General features: G+C 45.3%; 1 protein-coding gene across 2 annotated transcripts in view; it reads right to left on the bottom strand.

Moving 5' to 3' along the window:
- Window positions 1–1,043: 1,043 nt before the first annotated feature.
- Window positions 1,044–19,124, bottom strand: part of GMDS (GDP-mannose 4,6-dehydratase) — a 642,226-nt gene continuing 624,145 nt past the window's right edge. For both annotated transcript variants that reach the window (XM_045497606.1, XM_045497608.1), the window contains 2 exons: window positions 1,789–1,857; window positions 1,044–1,479 (listed from right to left, as the gene is read on the bottom strand). In XM_045497606.1, the coding sequence (XP_045353562.1) occupies window positions 1,417–1,479; window positions 1,789–1,857 (132 nt within the window). In that variant the 3' untranslated portion in view covers window positions 1,044–1,416. The remainder of the gene's footprint in view (window positions 1,480–1,788; window positions 1,858–19,124) is intronic.

Genomic DNA, 19,124 nt, shown 5'->3' with positions numbered 1-19,124 from the left:
TCCTGCCGCCAGCCGTTGGAGCCTGGGTCCTCCCCCAGATCATAAACCTGCCGGTGAAGACATTCAGAAATAGTTCACCGGCATTCACACAAGCATGTGCAAAGGCTGGAATTCCATTTGCTGTAAAGTTTTATTTTATTTTCCTTGGAGGGGGAGTGAGGGGGGAAAAGAAGAGTCCTGACCCAGTTTATTCTAGGGCAAAATATTGTATTTCATGCAGAAGTATACACCTGTACACAAATCTTTGCTTGCTGCTTGTGGGTTATATACATTTATGTGTCCACCTGCCTTAACCTGCCTTAATCCACTGTACACAGCTCAGGAGAACATACCTGCGGTGAAAGCCAGGCCACCTAATTGATGCACTCAATAAAAGTGGATCCAGTGATCTGAGGCCCAAGTTAAACCTCTTTATTATAATTTTTAATTAACATTGATGTAGTTCAAGTGCACAATGTCTGGCATATATTAGTTACTTAATATAAATTGGTTGACTAAATCAAAATTAGATTTAAAAAGTGATCTGGTACTGAGAAGTGGTTGGAAATAAGTATTGTGTGAAAGATTCTAGACCACAAGGAAAGGCATGGGTTCAGAGACCTCTGGGTAAATCAGGGGCTTTGGCCTGGAATGTTCCAACAATATTTACTTACCTTCACGTTGCTTCTTCTAGCCCCCCTCTATTTCTCAAGACTTCTTTTGAGATGGTGGGAGCCCCGTGGGTTCTAATTATAGTCAGCAGAGAGACCTGAGGGGGTGTGAATGCCTCCTTTCTTCAGGAACTGGGTTTCCAGATCGGCTGGATAGAGTGGCTTATTGTCACCAGAAGGAAAGAAATGTCCCAGGCAGAGCCTTAGGAGAACACTCCAGAGAGGCCAGGCTCAGGCCCAGCAGGGGTCTACCTGCAGGGGCTCTCTCCAAAGGGAGGGAGGCTTAAAGGAAGCTATTTCACTCCAAGGCAAGAATTTGGGTGTTTTTGTTTGGGGGTCCTTATAGCCGCTCTTATACTTCGGGAAAAACATTGACATCGACTCTGTTAATGGTAGTTCATAGAAAGGACATTTTTAATAAAAGAGAAAAACAATTTGAAAGCCCCACAATTTCAGTTGTCTAATGACATAATTTCAAGTATAGTGAACTTGTGATTAAAACATCTTGTTGATTTCACAAAACCCTTCAGAAGAGGCCTCGACAAATGGAAATTGGGCCGAACCCCGGAGTGCCACGTCCCGGCTGCTACAAACCTCAGCCGTCCCACATCCTAACGGCGGGAATAAGGCGCAGTGGCAAGGAGGGTCGCACGGAACGGGCCGGATTCTCCCGCCCCTCCCAGGATCACACCTGCGGCCCCGCACCCGCCGATTCCAAGCAGGGACCGTAGGCCGGCAGAGGCGGCTCGGGGCTCCGCGGTCGCGCTCACGCGTTGGGGTTGTTTCTCATGAGCTCCACGTCGGCGTCCACCATCTCCCTCACCAGCTCCTGGGACCCGAGACACAGGGGGTGGGCGGTGAAGGAGAAGTTTCTGCCACACTCTCCCAGTGACACCTCCATCCCCTGTGGCGCGCACGGAGCGGCCTCGGCAACCCTCCCGCCACCCTACCCGCCTCCACCCTGCCCCCTCCTCTCCTTCCAAGCCTGGGACACCTCGGGCGCCCGGCGGGGCCCGAACGCTGCTGCTTCGGACGCCTCGCTGCTTCGCCGGGCCGGCCACCCCTCCCGCCGGGCCCTACCCAGCCCAGCCCCGCAGCGAGCGGGCCAGCGGATTCTGCCGTAAAAAAAGGCACTTACATCAAAAGCGACCCGGGGTTTCCAGCTCAGCTTCTGTTTCGCTTTGGTGCAATCTCCTTGCAGAAAGTCCTGCGGGGGGAGGGAAAGATAAAGCAGACGTGAGTCGGGGGCGGCGGCGGCGGCGTCCTTCCCGCTGCTGTCGGCGGGCAGCTCAGGATGCACACGGCTGGCTCCCCGTTTCCCTACTTTTGGTCCCCGTCAGGCACGCTCAGTCGCGGCTCCCGGAGCCGTAAATCTTGGGAAGGTCGCGTTTAAGAATGCGCTGCACAGATCAGTGCGGACCGTGACAACGGTTCCGTCCCCAGCTCACGCAGCCACCTCCTCCTGTCCACCCCTCCCCTCCGCGGCGTCCCATTGACGCTAAATGACTTAAAACACACACACACACACACACACACACACACACACACACACCAACATGAAGTTGTCAGGGACGCTACTGTGAGAACTGTTTCGAATTACCGCACTTCTCAGGCAAGTAGAGGAGTAAATGAGCAGACGCCTCCTCCCCGCCCCCGCGCTCCGCGGCAGCTTTCCTCTCCGCTGCAGGGCGGACGGCCGTGAGCCCTCCGCGGGCCCTCCGACTCACCCCGGAGGCTCCGGGGCTCCGGGGCGCCGGGTCCGCAGCGTGCTGGCGCGCGGCGCTGGGGGACCCGGGACTCCGCGGCGGGGGGCTGGGTAATCCCCGGTCCGCAGAGCTGTTCTTTCCGGGCGGTGGCCTCGAGCTTTCCTGACCCACGGTAAAGACGGGCGGCTCACTGCCATCCAGCACACCCGCGTGCACATAAAACGAAACTGAAGTTTCACGAAGCAATCCTCGCCCTTACTGTCCAGGGGCACGACATACCGTATTTTCTCTTCTGTTCTGTTCTGTCCCATTCCTTAGAAAATAATGATCTCAAGCCACTTCACCTCACGACCCACTAATGCGTGCAACCAGCTGTCTGAAAATACAGCTCCGAAGAGCCAGCACCCTGCAGCTTCTTCAGCTCCACCGCACTCCTTCCTTTGCCCAGCGTTCCCTAACTGCTCTGATGGAAGATCAAGTTGATTTTGAAACGACCCTCCAGCTCCTGTACACGAAGCTGACATTTACTTGATCCTTGCGTTTCTCATCCCATCTGACAAGGTCTTATCAAAATATCTATCTATCTCTCTATCTATCATCTATTTATAACGCCAAAGACTCAGGTTGGGTCGGCCCCGCTCAGCTTTACCAGTTCAGGCATGGAACTGCTTTAGGAGAGTTTCCATCCACTTAAGAGACTTCCTTAGAAGGAAACTGTCTAATAGAAAACTATAGGGAGATGTATAAATCCTGTACCTCAGCCCTCACTCACCCATTTCTTATTATAGATTTCTGGAGACTGATTCGGAAGAACATTGAGATGAGAATTTCAAGAGGATTTGAAAAAAGAAAGGGAGGGAGAGAGAGGGAGGAAGGAAAGAAAAAGAAAGAGAAAAGAAAGAAAGAAAGAGAAAAAGAAAGAAAGAAAGAAAAAGAAGAAAGAAAGAGGAAAGAGACATACTTTGAAACAGACCATTTTGGGGGGGGGTGAAATAAACATTTAGCTTTGCCTAAATACATGTACAAATGTATTCATCAAACAGTACACAAGATGAGTCCTTAAGACAGAAGAATGTGAAGGTGGTATGACAAAGAGCTGTACTTTAAACAGGATACATACCCCATTGAGAAACTATTTTAGTTATACACAATATTAAAGAACAGCCTAAAACCAGTTACATCAAGTGAAAGTAACAGATAATGAAGCGGCAGCTTGAAAGCCTGCCCACTGATTTTCTTCAGATTCCCTGAAAGGTAGCACGTGTGGGGAGTTTGTTAGAGATTCATGATCAGAAAGGGCACAAAGGGCTGGGCAGAATTGGTGCCCACCTTCACTGAGACTTCCATACTGAAGGGTGTCGGGATGCTACTTCTGAATGAGCATGCAATAGTCCTGCCTTATCCTCAGTGTCACTTTCCATGGCTTCAGTTACCTGCCTTCAACTGAGTCTGGAGCAGGCAAACAGTCAGAAGGTCAGCAGTAGCCTACCCCTATGCCTACGCCATGCACCTCACTGCCTCTCATCACTAGGTATGTTATCATCTCACATCATCACAAGAAGGGTAAGTACAGTACGGTAAGGTATTTTGAGAGAGTGACACCACATTCACATAACTTTTATTATGGGATATTGTTATAATTCTGTTTTCTTATTAGTTATCATTGTTTACCCCTTAGTGTGCCCAATTTATAAATTAAACTTTATCATAGGTGTGTATGTGTAGGAAGAAACATAGTATACATAGAGTTCAGTACTATTGACAGTTCTAAGCATCACTGGAGGTGGGGCTTGGAATGGACCCACCTTGAATAAGGGCGGCAGCGCCCTGTACTGTATGCTTGAAATCGTTCTCTAACAGAGTACATTCAACAACGCTCATTCTCCATCATCCATCATTACTTTTTAGGCTTGAATAAATCAAACTCCCAAAGGCGTTTGCATTTCACAATACAGTGAAGTACTGATTTCCTCTCCAGAGTGTTAAATAATAATAAAACAAGTTATTTCTGCTGGTCCTAACAGTCCACATACAGATTCTTCAGGAAAAGTAGGATACAAAAATTAATAACTGGCAATTTAACACTGCATGGAGTGCTGGAAATATAAGTGGAAAAACAAATTAATTTATTTCTCTTTCCTTTCCCTAAATAAACTTGTATATATTTCCACAATACTTCTCTATTTTACTATAAAAGTCACACAAAGATATTCATTCTTTTTCCCCAGAGAGCTGTGAAATGTGGCGTCATGAAGCAACACAGCCTCCCTCAATTCTATAGCAGTTACATAGCTTGAAGAAACATGGTTATTGTTTAATCACATAACACTTGCTGTAAATCAACCAGCATTGCATAGGATGCAATTCATGGCTCTGAACTTATAGTTAGCAAAACCCTAAAACCCATTTTGGCTTCAAATGATCTCAGTAGGCTTGGGAAAGGGAGCTTTGTATTGTAATTATGTTTCCTGTATTTTTCTACAAGTAGCTCGTAATATAAAAACAACTAGGGAACTACAATTAAGGAAAAAGAAAAATGGTTTTCAAAAGCTCAGCAACAGACATTGCTACCATACACTGTAAAAGTATTTCATTGAAACCAGAGACGCACCCAGTTAAACTTCCCAATTTAGTTTTGAGCCCAGCTCCTACATTCCAGTCTAGCAGCTTACTTTAACCTTCTGCCAAGGCTCTGTCTCCCTGAAATTTAATTAGACCAAGAGACCTAGTGAAGGAAGAGGATGAGGTTCCATCAAAACAAAGCAGCAGCTCTCTATGCCAGCTGCTACTGAGCTAACATCTAGACTAGTCTGTGTGCTTTTGCCCCTGTCAACTTTTAGGGAAAGATTAGGGACATCCTAGCTTGTTCACTTCTCCTGAAGGATTTTCTTACTTCTTTCTGTTGGGTCCCTTTAGGGAAAATATATAGTAAATGGTTTAGGCTGCAGGGTTTGGGGCATAAGGTGGACTTAAAGGGTGGGGTGGGGAAAGTGTGGCCAAGGAGTATAGGTGGCTCTGGAATGACAGCAAGGACACAGAAATGCTTCTTTAAATAAGGCTTCTGCCACCGTGAAAAGAAATGGGATTGGGGAAGCTGGATTCTTACAAGAACATCAGGAACTAACCGCTCTTCTCACAGGACTACAGGGGCAATGCTGGGGTGGGGTGGAGAGGGGAAGGGGAGGGGAGGGAGAGGGAGGCAGATAAGGTCACACTACAGTTTCCCTTTACATTTGACAAGTCCTCTCCTCTAGGGTGTGATCAGCTCCTAAGGAGGAGAGAGAAGAATGATTCATCTGTTTTGTCCTTTTCTTCTTTTTTGACAGTTCAGTTCCTTCTTTATTTATAGGCTTAAAGTCATAGTATGACAACAGGGGCAAGAGCTGATTAAGGAGATTTTATGTACACTTTCCAAAATGGACTTTCTGCACTGGGTGGTCTGGAGCTTTTCAGAGAGAGAGAGAGAGAGAGAGAGAGAGAGAGAAAGAATAAAGCTCTGGGAAAAATTTAAAGCATTTCTATGTGAATATGACATTTCCTGAACTCTGGCTTCTGGTGTCTTCACTGTTTCCATTGCTATTCCTTAGGTGAGCTATACAGTTTCAACATATGATTTATTATTGTCAAATTCAATTAGGTTTAGCTGAGCATTTTACAGCAGCAAAACAGCATGAGCAAAGAGAAAACGTGCATGTCCAGATGCCCAGAGCCCCCTTATTTTTTCTCAGACTCCCTGCCTACCGTTGACTGGTCAGACCTTTAGGAGCTGTCCTCTGATGGCTCTGTCTAGGCATAAACCCTACAGGCCCAATGCCAATGGCCAGAGTTGGAAACAGCAGCCCAGTAGGAGGGCATGTTTTGCTGCAGCAATTTTTCAGGCTTTCCTGGCTTATGTTCTTGTTATAGTGAACTGATAAAGGGCCAGACCAAATCCTGGAAAAGTCATTAAGCCAGTTCCTGAGCCCACAGTAGTTAACATAAAATCCAGAAAAGGAGAGACCATGCTGTGCCATTATCTTCTACTCTAACTATAGTTCCCTTTCCTCAAATCTCCTGGGTGCCTTTTTATCTCAATCAAGATAACAACGCATCTTTAAATCACACCGGTTAGTCTTCTTTCCTCCCTGCCCCCAATCTTTTTAAAATTTTGATCATCATTTAACACATTAAATGTCTTTGATACCCACCCTCTCTCCTGAAAATCACTGTGGGGAATGCTATTAAATAGATTGACAACATAGGATAACTTCTCAAAATTCATAGTGTAATTTTCTTTGTCTCCCTTTTTCTCTGTGGTTGTGTTGGGGAAATTTAAATATTTATTTCAAATCATGTGTTGGATACCATGTTTCCTCAACAGATCTGCCTGTGAGGTTTGCAAAGGACAGCTGTTTAGGTGGAGAACCATTTTAAGAGTGTGAGCACTTTTGGCAGGATGTTGTTAAATTTCTAGTGTGCATATTGAAAGAAATTGACTCTTGAGTGCTACAAATAAGGAGAAGATGTATAGACAGGGGATGTTAATAAAGAAAACTAAGACTGGTGAAAGCCCTGGTTATATCTTCAAGGATTTAAAATACAGAGCTGTGAGTAACACTGGATATTCATTTCTTCTTTTTTTTTTTTTAAAGGCAAAATTAAGGAATAGCTTAGGTTCCAAGGGAATAAAAGAATGAAGCAAATTTGGTTCTTGATCTAATTTTATGCTAATGTGGAGTGAGCAGGAAAAGATTACTCTTGGGGAAATGCTTCTTTTTAGAGAAAAAGAAATGCTAAAACAAAACAAAATACCAAAAACCAAAACAACAACAAACTTCAGTAAAGTGGAAAAAGCTTTAAAGTTGCCTAGAATATCCCAGTCAAGATTCAAGATGTGCAGCTGGGAGTCAGCAAGAATGGGGTGGGGGAATGAAGACTGAGATTTCCCCCAGAAAGTTTGCAATATAGTATGTCTCTTATTGGGCAATTTAAACTCTTCCATGCTCACAACTACATCATTTGATTGAAACCTTCCCAGAGACGGAGTGAATCTCAGAGCAGTAAGAAAGGCAGTGGCCTTAATAACGGAACGAACATTTCCCCCTCTCTTCCCTTTTACTGCCATATATCAGCACAAATTGAAGTTGAAGCAAGGCCTCTCCTTTAATGACAAGAGGTGATAAGAGACAAGAAGAAAACAGCAGGCCGTCTCGTCTGCTCAGGAAGCTGGACTCGGTGGGACTGTCCATCAGCAGGAGCTGACAGAATGCCGTCAGACCCCAAACAATGCTTGGGCTCAACCTCAGGGAAATTGAGTCAGTCAGCACCGGCTCTGATGAGCGAAGAACGTACTGACAGTGGAGATAAAGTGGCAAAGGGAGCAAAACTGAGTGAGCAGGCCCTGCATTGTGTCCCTGTCCTCAGTTACCCAGATGGAGGCTGCTGGGAGGCACTCGGCACAGGGTAACACATATATACCCCACACTGAATGCCCTGCAGAGCCCTCACATCATCACCACTGTCACCTCCACTGGTGGCCTTGCATGTGAGCCTGGTTAGTTATGATTCAGGATGTGCTGTACTGACCCCTTGGATGGTGCCTGAGGGGGTCTCCAGGATCCTGTGACCCCTCAGTGATCCCATTAGTTTAGGTTGGGGACCACTTATTTTCAATTGGTAGCATTTATCATTTGGAACCAGGAGCTATTAAGAGCTACTAAACAAAGGGAAGGAAATACTTCTGTGTGTATATGGCTTAGACACTACTGAAAAATCTATTTAGCATGGTAGAGCTTTCATGGACAGTGAATGAGAACACTGTATTCCTTATGCTCCCACTTGTAAATAAAGCCTAAGGTGGTAAAAGAAAGTATTCACTTTATTAAGGGAGAACCCAATTAATGGCACTTATAGTGCAGCCTACATATAGATGCATCTTTTAAAAAAAATTTTTTTAATGTTTATTTTTGAGACAGAGAGAGACAGAGCATGAACGGGGGAGGGTCAGAGAGAGAGGGAGACACAGAATCCGAAACAGGCTCCAGGCTCTGAGCTGTCAAGCACAGAGCCTGATGCGGGGCTCGAACTCATGGACCGCGAGATCATGACCTGAGCCGAAGTCAAACGCTTAACCAACTGAGCCACCCAGGCTCCCCTAGATGCTTCTTTTTAACATGTGTTCTAAAAATATGGTTAGCACAGAAAGAGAAATGCAGTGGGGCACCTAGGTGGCTCAGTCGGTTGAATGTCCGACTTTGGCTCAGGTCATGATCTTGCAGTTGGTGAGTTCGAGCCCCGTATCAGGCTCTGTGCTGACAGCTCGGAGCCTGGAGCCTGCTTCGGATTCTGTCTCCCTCTCTTTCTGCTCCTCCCCTGCTCACACTCTGTCTCTGTCTCTGTCTCTCTCTCTCAAAAATAAATAAACAAAAAAATTTAAAAGAAAAGAAAGAAATGTAGTTAGACAAAAAGCACTCTATAAGACACACTGACAACACAATCATGCAGGAGACATACAGGACTTAACCACACTAATTTTCTTTTAAATAGGTTTTTAAAAATATTGTGGAGAAAGCCCCTTCAGGCAGACATACTTGAGACGTGTAGAGACGAGGGCAGTGGTCCATTATCCTGCATGGAAGGGACATACAGAGCCATACAACGCATGCTATGCTAAGGCCCAGCTTCTCCCCTCATTTGAAGGGGCAGAGGAGTAGGGTGCCCTTACAGCAGGGTCCCAAGAGCTGTCCAGCCATCTGCAGCATCCAGCCCTGAGGGCCTTCAGGGCCTGTCCTGTTCAGACAGGCTGTGAGTGAGCTAGCTGAGCAAAGGAAAACATCTTTCAGAAGCTGTGCTTTGTAGCTTTGGGGGAACTGTCTGTTCATAGGTTGGTGTTAATAGGTTGCATTAAATAAAATAAGCAATAGGATTTGGGGAATAGGATGTAGGCTTGCATCATACACATTTATGAGGTACTAATGTCTTTCTGTACCTATTCTACATCTATATTGTAATCATAGAGTTAATTTTTGTTGTTGTTTTTAGCTTTATTTCTTGATCCCTGGTGCTTACAGGAGTATCAAGCTAGGGAAAGCTAGATTAAGTACTGTAACTGGAGCCCTCTTGGTTCTGATTTCTTCACTGATCTTCACTCCAAACAGTTGATATGGGGGGCTGACTCACAGTTGTGATGCAGAGCCAGTTAATGAAAGGGAGATAAGATTGTTAGTGACCTCAGCATTCCAGGCTTCAAAGCCAGCACCATCTTCGATGGAAATTACTGGTTACTGTTAATAACTGGATCTAGGGTGTAAAGATTTACCCATGCTGGTAGGAGGTGACACAAACCCTGAGGAAAGGAGATAAAGCACCTTTAAGTGGACCGATTAAAGATTGTTGTGACCTAATTGGCAAGTGGCACTCTGGAGCACAAGAAGCAGGCTGCCTTTCTTTTGCCACTTAGTACTTTTCAACCTCAAAGTACTTTACATACATCGGCTAATTAAATCTCCAGGCAATCACATTCAAAATGCAACTCAAGAGATCTTGTATCTGTTTCAGGTGCCCATTTCCTAGGGATGAAAGCACTGTACAAAGTATCCATGAGGGTTAAAGCCCAACTCTGTTGTGCAGCTTATCTTCAGCATGCATGTGGTGGGGAGCCACCTTGTCACCAGGGAAGGTACCTTCTCACTTGGGGGAGGCTGACTTGGGTCACAGGAGACCCCTAATAGCAACAGGCGAAGGTGATTTTCCTTAAGCTTGTTCCTTTGCAGTTTGTTAGGAAATACACACCACCCCTTAGAAAAGGTTCTGCCCTCCTTTTGAATATTAGTACTAAAAAATATTGTTAGTGATATGAATGCCTCCATAATATAGATGGGATATTTTTTCCTTTGGGATTTTTCTCATTTTATATAGTACCATAGGTCACTCAAATTCAAGAAGCTCACTTCAGTAGTCCTTCTTTCCTTCCCTCCTTTCAGTCCATCCATCCGTCTGTCTGTCCATCCATTCACCCATCCATCCGATCATCCATCCTCCTCCCAACCAAAATAAAAATTATATGACAGGCTCATTCAAATGTATATCCCCACATTCCTTCAAGCATTCATGCCCTCAGTAACTTAAGAAACTCTAGGATTAACCAGGCAGCTGACTAAGTCCAAATTCTTGTTTTATGGTTGTTTCTCTAGGGACTTTTATATTTGAGGAAAAATTAAGACAAGTATGATGGCATTTGTTAGTAAGGTTTTTGAGAGGTATGGAGAAAAGAGCATTAAGACAAATATTTAGGGTTTTTTATGATTTTATCTATCCATTATTTGGTTTCCTATTACCATGGTTAATAGAGAGTTTACCAGGCTTCTGGGTATCTATATCACATGTTACCTGGCATTCTTTCTTTTATATTTTTATAAGAGGAATAGAATCCTATACCTCTACATATCTATAGAGATATTTATTTTATTTTATTTTTTTTTTCAACGTTTATTTATTTTTGGGACAGAGAGAGACAGAGCATGAACGGGGGAGGGGCAGAGAGAGAGGGAGACACAGAATCGGAAACAGGCTCCAGGCTCTGAGCCATCAGCCCAGAGCCTGACGCGGGGCTCGAACTCACGGACCGCGAGATCGTGACCTGGCTGAAGTCGGACGCTTAACCGACTGCGCCACCCAGGCGCCCCTCTATAGAGATATTTAAACAAATAACTTGATTAATGTCACAAAGCCATCTAGTAGTAGGGTTTTGGACTAGAAGTCAGGATTTCTGATACTTAGTCCAGCACTCACAATGCTCAGTGGTACAAACCCTCCCTAAAAAGTACTATAAGCAATATACTTTATGCTTCACTAATTTGAGTGGCACAAAGGTCTCTAAATAATAAAGACTGTAACAACAGATAGAAATATGGAACATACTCCAGTGATGAATGAAAGAAATGGACAGAGAAGAGTAGATACAGTATGATTCAATGTGTATGAAGTTCTAGTACTGGCAATCTAATTGATGGTGATAGAAATTAGATCGGTGGTTACAGGGGAAAAGATCAACAGGGAAGGTGCACGAAGAAACTTTTGGGTGATGTTCTTTACATTGATAGGAGTGTAGCATACATGAGTGTATGCATTTGTCAAAGTGGACCAAAATATATAGTTAAGATCTGTGCCTTTCATTGTGTATAACTTCGATCTCAATAACAAAAGATTCTTAGACACCATCACCAATACAGAGACATCACTGGAGAGACTTGGCTTTGTATCGTGGCTCAACCACTTAGCTGTGTGGGGGGCAAGTTTCTCAGTATTTCTAAGCTTCAGGTTTTAAATCTGTAAAATGGGGAAAGCATCACCTATCTTGCAGGGCTGCTGTGAGAATTCAAGATTACACATAGAAAGTAGCTAGCACTATTTCCAATTCATTTTACACTGTTAAGGCTAGCTAGTGTTGCTCTTATCACTGAATTATAGGGAAAGCTATCCTGTTAATTTCTTATAGTTAATATCACAGATGAAAATGTAATCTTTTAAGTGGATTGTCTTATAGTTTTTCTTTCATGCTTGTATGTTACTTTAACCTTGCACTTAACCTTTACTACTATTTTTAAATCGTCATTTTGTTTGAATCACTGTAACCAGAGTACACAGGATTTTGTATTCTACTTTCCCCCAATTATTGTAAACATTTCATAATGCTCTTGATCCTTTGCTGCCAAATGTTTATAGTTTTAGATGCTGGAGAAGTAGCCGTGGACAAGACAAGGCCATGTTCATGAGCTTATGTTCCAGCTGGGAGAGACAGTCAAGAGGACAGGAGATGTGAATAAGACCATGTCAACTACTGAGAGGGTTTGGCAAAGACAGAAGAGAGAGCAAGCTTGATAAAGAGTGGGAAGGCTGGGTGGGGAAGGCCTTCCTAAAGAAGTAACATATGATCCCAGATTTGAATCACAACAAAAAGCTAGTCACACGAAGTCCTGGGGCAGGAGGGTCTTTCAGGGACACCACAGGTATAAGGACCTTAGGGAGCAACACCGCTGGTCTGAGATGCAGAGAGAAGGCCACTGTGTCTGGGCAAAATGAACGAGGGTGATCAGAGCCCAAGACAAAGTTGGAGAAGTAAAAAAAGGTCAGATCATGCTTGGCCTGCTGGGTAATCCCTATCACGGGGCCCAGGTCTCTCCCAGCAAAGCCGTGTCTTCACAAGACTTTACTCTCTAGTCACAGATTGTGTCGTAAACTATTTGCAGCTGGCCGGCCACAGTCATACAGCTGGTTAACTCAACTTGATATAGCTCACAAGTCTGATTTTCAGATGCCGATGCAATCTTTCAGAGTATGAATGGGACTGACTTTTAGCTAAATGTTTAAAAGGGTGGATGACATATTTTTGCCTGGCATGCTTCAGCCCCTTTGCCTCCTAAAAAAGCTGCCACGCTTTGATTTGTTTGTGCCACCCAACCTAGAACCACCTGGCCACTCTTGAAGGGATTCTGTCTGAGATATTGCAGTTAAGTCAGGATTATGCTCAGCTGGCCCTGTGGGACATAGGGCCCAAGAAATGTCATGGGGCCAGCAGGCAGGAACCTGGCCTATGAGCTGGCACCTGCTGGGGTATGTGGTAGAAGGGCCGCACCTCTTCTGGCCAAACAAGGACACACTCAACCTCCAGAGGGCTGCAGAGATGGCGCCCCACCCTTCACTTCCTCCTGTGTGAGCAGAATTCTGGCCGGAGTGAAACTCTAACTACAAATACTCCTTGTTGAGAGCTGCCTTCTTTTTCTCCACTAGTTTTCTTTTTTTTAATTTTTAAATGTATTTATTTGTTTTTTTTTTTTTTCAACGTTTATTTATTTTTGGGACAGAGAGAGACAGAGCATGAATGGGGGAGGGGCAGAGAGAGAGGGAGACACAGAATCGGAAACAGGCTCCAGGCTCTGAGCCATCAGCCCAGAGCCCGACGCGGGGCTCGAACTCACAGACCGCGAGATCGTGACCTGGCTGAAGTCGGACGCTCAACCGACTGTGCCACCCAGGCGCCCCTATTTATTTGTTTTTGAGAGACAGAGAGACAGACTGTGAGAAGGGGAGGAGCAGAGAGAGAGAGAGAGGGAGACAGAATCCGAAGCAGACTTCAGGCTCCAAGCTGTCAGTGCAGAGCCTGATGGGGGGCTCAAACTCATGAACCGTGAGATCATGACCTGAGCCGAAGTCGGACACTTAACCGACTGAACCACCCAGGCACCCATCCACTAGTTCTCAAGACAATGGGACACAGCACTGAAAGTTGCTTGAGTTAATTTTTTTTTTTTTTTTTTTTTTTTTACCAAATTCTATGTCTGTAAAGGTTCACTCATCTACAGAGAAAGAACCTAGCTTTGCTTTAAAACGTATAGTCCTTCATCAGCCTACTACCCAAAACACGGAGTTTGCATTGTGTTCTGAGCCCCTGGAGGCTTCCGGCACTGGGGGCACATGCTCCGTGGGATGTTTTCAGGCATCAGTGTGGGTGCTGTGCTGGACGGGAGCCTGGATCGGGGCTGTGGCAGGAGAGGAGAGCAGCCCAGATGTGGGGAGAGATAGTGAGAGTGAGAAGACTTGCTGAAGGACTGGATTTGGAGGAAAGAGGATTCACAGAGAACTCCTAGGATTTGGGCTTGAATGAGAACCTTTTCATTGCTTTCAAAGACACTGTATGAATTTACAAACACTACCAGCAAAGTATGAGTGTAACTTTTTATCACAACCTCATTGGCACTAGATTTTATCTCCTTTTCAAGGAAATCTCTCATTTTCATGATTATGAAACAGAGGCTCTTTGAAAAGATTACTTTTGTGAAATTACCTATGTTCTCTTATATCATTCCATGGAACATACTGTCTTGTTTCGGATCTTGATTTGTTGCCAAAGCCTCTTAGCTGAGGAAGTCTGGTTAACTCAGAGAAAGGAGCTCAGTTTCCACAGGCCCCAGCTGTGTTCGTGTGAAAGGAAGGAGAGGGGAAGGCAGCTCACCTTCTTTCATGACCCTAGCTAATGGACAGCTTCAGCTGTGCCTTAGGACAAGCAAGGAAAGGGTTAAGCCAAACTGTGTACACTATGCCCTACCAACCCGTCCCGCTTTTAATCTGTGGCTTGTGGCAGGAGGAAGTCCGAGAGGTGGCCTTTCACATGACATCATAAAAGCCTGATTTATCGCCAGCCACCAAACATCTAGAAAATCATAACATCCTTTCAGGAAAATGCAGTGGAAAATAATCAGGTTGACTTTGATGAAAGCCTTGGTGGGGACTCCAAGTGTGACATTCTGCACAGTAACCCTTGGCAGGTGCTCTGTTTGTGCTTGGAGCGGCCTTCACCGACAAAGCCTGGAGTCCGAGTTGCTGGCTGCCCACAGCGGAGCATGGCTTTAATGTCCACAGATAAAACAAGACTTTGGTTCACACTCTGCTAGCTTGCCTAAGATAACACTTGAGTGTATGTGAAAATGCTTTGGAAATAATAGCTCTATCTGGATGTGGGGAATTATTGATTATAGAAATATAAAGATCATATTCTTACATAACCCACCCCTACAGCAGCAATGCCCAACAGTAATAACTTCCTATACTGCTTCTGTTGATTTGCTCTTCTGTGCTTTCCTAGGACTATCTTTAGGACATGACTCTGCAGTTAGAACTTTTTCCTATGTAGTAGTTCCAAAGTAGTGCCCACTGTGGTATCGTTCTTAATAATTAAGGGGGATAAGAGATGACAGAGAAGACACACTCAAAAATGTCAGAGGAAATCAAGGGGTGAATTCCTCATGCCACAAGGAATCAGTCCCAGGATTATTTGTATCACTATGTTGTTTCTCTTGATCAGTAAGTTGATAAAACCACCAAACAGGAGCCTCAGTTTCTTTTCTATGCATGATGTACTCTGCAAATAAACACAGGAAAGAGGGACAAAAAAGACTAGAGTATTGGATGGTTCTAGAATTCTGGCCACATCAAGTCTACAAAAGCTCATTGGCATAGAAAGTAGGCCTATCTTTGCAGATTGACACCAACTCTGAAGGTCCTGGCATTCTTGAGTTTGGGGGGAGAGGAGAGAGGTGTTCCAAAGATTGGGCCAGGACTGACAAAGGGCTAGTCAGGGTTGGAAGGCTGGCAAAATGAAGACTGGGATTCAGTTCTAAGTTATGTTCACTTTGTTTTACTGCTACACCTCAATTGTGTAGGGCAGAGACTTCACAGAATCAAAGGCTCAGGTAAGTAGACACAGCCCTGTGAAGGTTCCTAGAAGGTTGATGCTCAGTGGAGGGAAGAGCCCCCAGTTTGGAGGAGCTCAGAGTCTGGGTCCCAACACCATCAACCTCAGAATGGGTCTCCTACTGCCACATAAGGCAGCCCTAATCACTTCACTGTCAATTCCTTCTGAGTTTGATTTCTGAACTGGGAAAGCCTGCCCAAACCTGACCTTCCTGGGATTCTATATGGGGAACTGGAATGATGGGGAGGGAGCAGAGCAGAGAGGTGAGGCCCAGCTCTGGCCCTCCACATGAGTTCCATAATAACTCAAGCTTTCCTCATATGTAAATGGGCTGGAAGAATTTTAAGGTGCCTTCTCTAAGCTACTGCTTGCCACTCTGCTAGGATTGTTGGTACCTGCACAAGCACTACGTGTCTTGCATCAGTGCCATATGGATCATGTATTGCATCTTCTTGCCTAATGACTGCTCATCATTTCATAGTGGCTGTGGCAGCAGGAGCAGTGGTTCTCAAGTTCTGCTCCAGCTGGGCCCTGGTTTGGCTTAGCCTCAGCACTGCCCTGTGACTTTTGCTCCTGGTAAGCTGAGCAGTGGGGGGAGCTGGTGACTTAGCACACAATCAGATGGCCAAGGCCTATGCTGGCCCTGGTCACCTCTGCCCACAGAGGCTGGGCCCACACTTCCTGGGTGGGTCAGCCCATACTTCCTGGATGGCTCCATGTAGAGAGCACTAGTCAGGAGGCAGGTGACCTGAGGGTACAGGCGTGGTTTTGGTAGTGATGTGTTGCACGGGGCCCAGAGGGAACTATGGCTTCAAACATTCCCCATGAAAACATCCCTGAACATTTGGGGAGCTTTTCAAATAACCAGCCAGACTGAGTGCTTCAGCTGTCTTGTGGCTGTAAAGTGAATACTTGCAGTATCTTATTGCCCAGGGCTATGCATGTCACTGAGACACTTGCCTGATAAATAGTGGTGAAAGTGGGGGAACAAATCTACCACTGATGCAAATCCTAATCAAATGGCTTGGCCTACTGAAGACTGTTGCTGGGTTAGGAAGCTTCTACTCAGGGGCCTTTTAAGAGAGGTTCCCTCTTCAGTGGGCCAATGAGCCACCTCCACGCCCCAGCTCTGACCATTCAGGACTTGGACATGAAGTGCTTCTGGCTGTCATTCACTCCAGAAGTCCATAGAGGCTCTGAGACCTATTACTAGTTTAGGGGTGGGGAAATTGGGAAATGCTTTGAGCTGGCAATAACAACACCTATTAATTGGGCCCCTTGCTTGAGCCATGTGCTAAGCACTTTATATACCTCCTACTGTTAAACTTTCTAAGAGTCCTGTGTGCTCCATGAGAAAAGTGAGGCTCCGGTAAATGCCCACTGTCAGTTTGTGGTAGAGCCTGGATTCAAAACCAGGTTTCTGTGACCCCAGACCAGGTAATTAGCCCACTTATCTACACTCCCTCCCTTCTCCTTCTCTGTTTAGTATGTGGGCTGACAGTTGAGGTGTACAATATACCAAGTCACACATTCCCATCAAGCAGCTGTTCTTAATGAGGATGAAGTGCCACCCTGGAAAATTTGTTGAAGACATAATAGAAGGGGAATATACTTTCACTTCACTAGAGGTCCAGAAACACTAAAACTGTTGGTTAGACTGCCTGCGTGGGTTGTACACTACAGCAGATTTAGGAGTGGAAACCTGAGTCAGAAAAAAAGGAAGCATTATCAGGAGACACCACACTGAAATAAGCACATGGTTCTTGATGTCAAAACAGCACCTTCTGAAAAACTCTGACACAGCCATGGATTGTAGAGCAAAAGCAAATTCATTGTTTTCCCTCAGCTGGAGGTGAAAGGTTTTATAGGGGGAACCCCAGATGAAGAAGTATTTTGTTTTGGTTCATATGATTAATTCAGTTTTCTAAGAAAAAACAACCATCGGCTCCTCAAGCTCCATCAGGAATGGTCATGATAATGGACTTTGCAGGTAGCTAAAACATAGACCAGTGGGCAACTGCCTGTGGAAGGATTCTTCCTCATCTGTACCCCGCTGACACTACCAGGCCATGAGACTCCCAGTGGACTTCCTCTGGCAGAACCAGGCTCTGGGGCGGAATCTTCTAGGAACTGTTGGCTTTCTAGGACCACAAGGAATACTAAGAGATGCCTGACATGGGAACTCTGTGAGTTTGGGAAAGTTCCAAATGGCCTTTCCTCAGTATCTGACCTCCGTGGAATACCCTTTTCTATGAAAAGACTTCAACTCACAGAATTCAAAAGAGTTGTCCAGTCTTATTTACGCCACTGCCATGACCATAACTAACAGAAATGCAACTCTTCCTCAGGGTGTATATCTTTTCAGGTTCAGGGTCTGGATAGTGAAGGAGATTACTACTGGAGCGAGTCTGGAGAACACGTGGTATCTAAAGACTTTATCCAAAGTGACTTAGTTCTGGAGTTTGGACAGTGAGAGTTCAGAAAGAAAGGGATGTCTCTGTTTATCACCGTCATGGTGATAGTAGTGACAATGGTAATATTTATCACATAACAACAGCTGCATCGTGCTTTACTATTAGGACCTCTTGGCCTATTTTCTGTAAATGTAATGTAATGTAATCCTGGAAACATTCAGGCATTCTTGCGCTCAGTAGCCATAATTGCTGGTCTTTGAGACGATCAAGGTCCAGTGATGAAGACTAGTGAGCTCATGGCATTATCATCTGATGCGTGCCACAGCAAAGAGTGAGCGACACGGCAGATGGGCAGAGAGGGAGGCCATGTGAGTGTAGGGAGTAGAGAGAGAGTTGAGACCTGAAGAGCAACAAGAAAGGGGAGGAGAATGAGCATTAATGGTGAGACTGAAAAGTACCCTGTGTAAGTATGTCACCATGGCACCTGTACAAGTAAATGGGAGGACTCTCTCAACATTTTCCCTCTAGAAAAGGTGCTAGGGTGAGCTACTCTCACAGTGGGCCAGAGGAGGGGGACTGCAGCCCATCGGGGACCAAGGCCTTCAGAAACATTTTCAGAGCAAATGCTCCCTGAGCTGGGTCACGAAGAATGAGTGGGAGGGAGGATGGTAAAGGGCAAAGGTAAAGACAGTGTAGGTGTAGGATCAGGAGCTGAAAGGCACAAAGGTGTTACAGAATCTTCCAAGAGTTGCAGTTTGGTATGGCTGGGGGCAGGCTGGCATGGGATTCCCAATTTGTGCTGGGTATGGACCCCAGGCACACAGCAGTCAGGGCTCGTTTAGCATGAAATCTGCAGTTGGACCTTAGCTGAATCCCAATACTGTCACTTACTACCTGAGCCTCAGTTTTATGATTTATAAACCTGTTAAATTATATCTTCCAATAATAAAGACCAGAGACCGTAAGTGCTTAGAGCAGTGCCTGGTGTTGAGCAGACGGCAGCGACTGTCAGTGCATAACGTTAGGGCTCCACCAGGGCCTGGAGGATCTGGCAAGATGCCTTGGGGGCCATTCCAAGCCTAGGGGCTGGTTCTCCAAAGAGCGGCCTGACATCCCTCCACCAAAA

Source organism: Leopardus geoffroyi, chromosome B2 (assembly GCF_018350155.1).
Source record: "Leopardus geoffroyi isolate Oge1 chromosome B2, O.geoffroyi_Oge1_pat1.0, whole genome shotgun sequence".
Lineage (NCBI taxonomy): Eukaryota > Metazoa > Chordata > Mammalia > Carnivora > Felidae > Leopardus > Leopardus geoffroyi.
The sequence above is the reverse complement of the archived record's forward strand: the minus strand, read 5'-3'. Positions and strand labels throughout refer to the sequence as shown.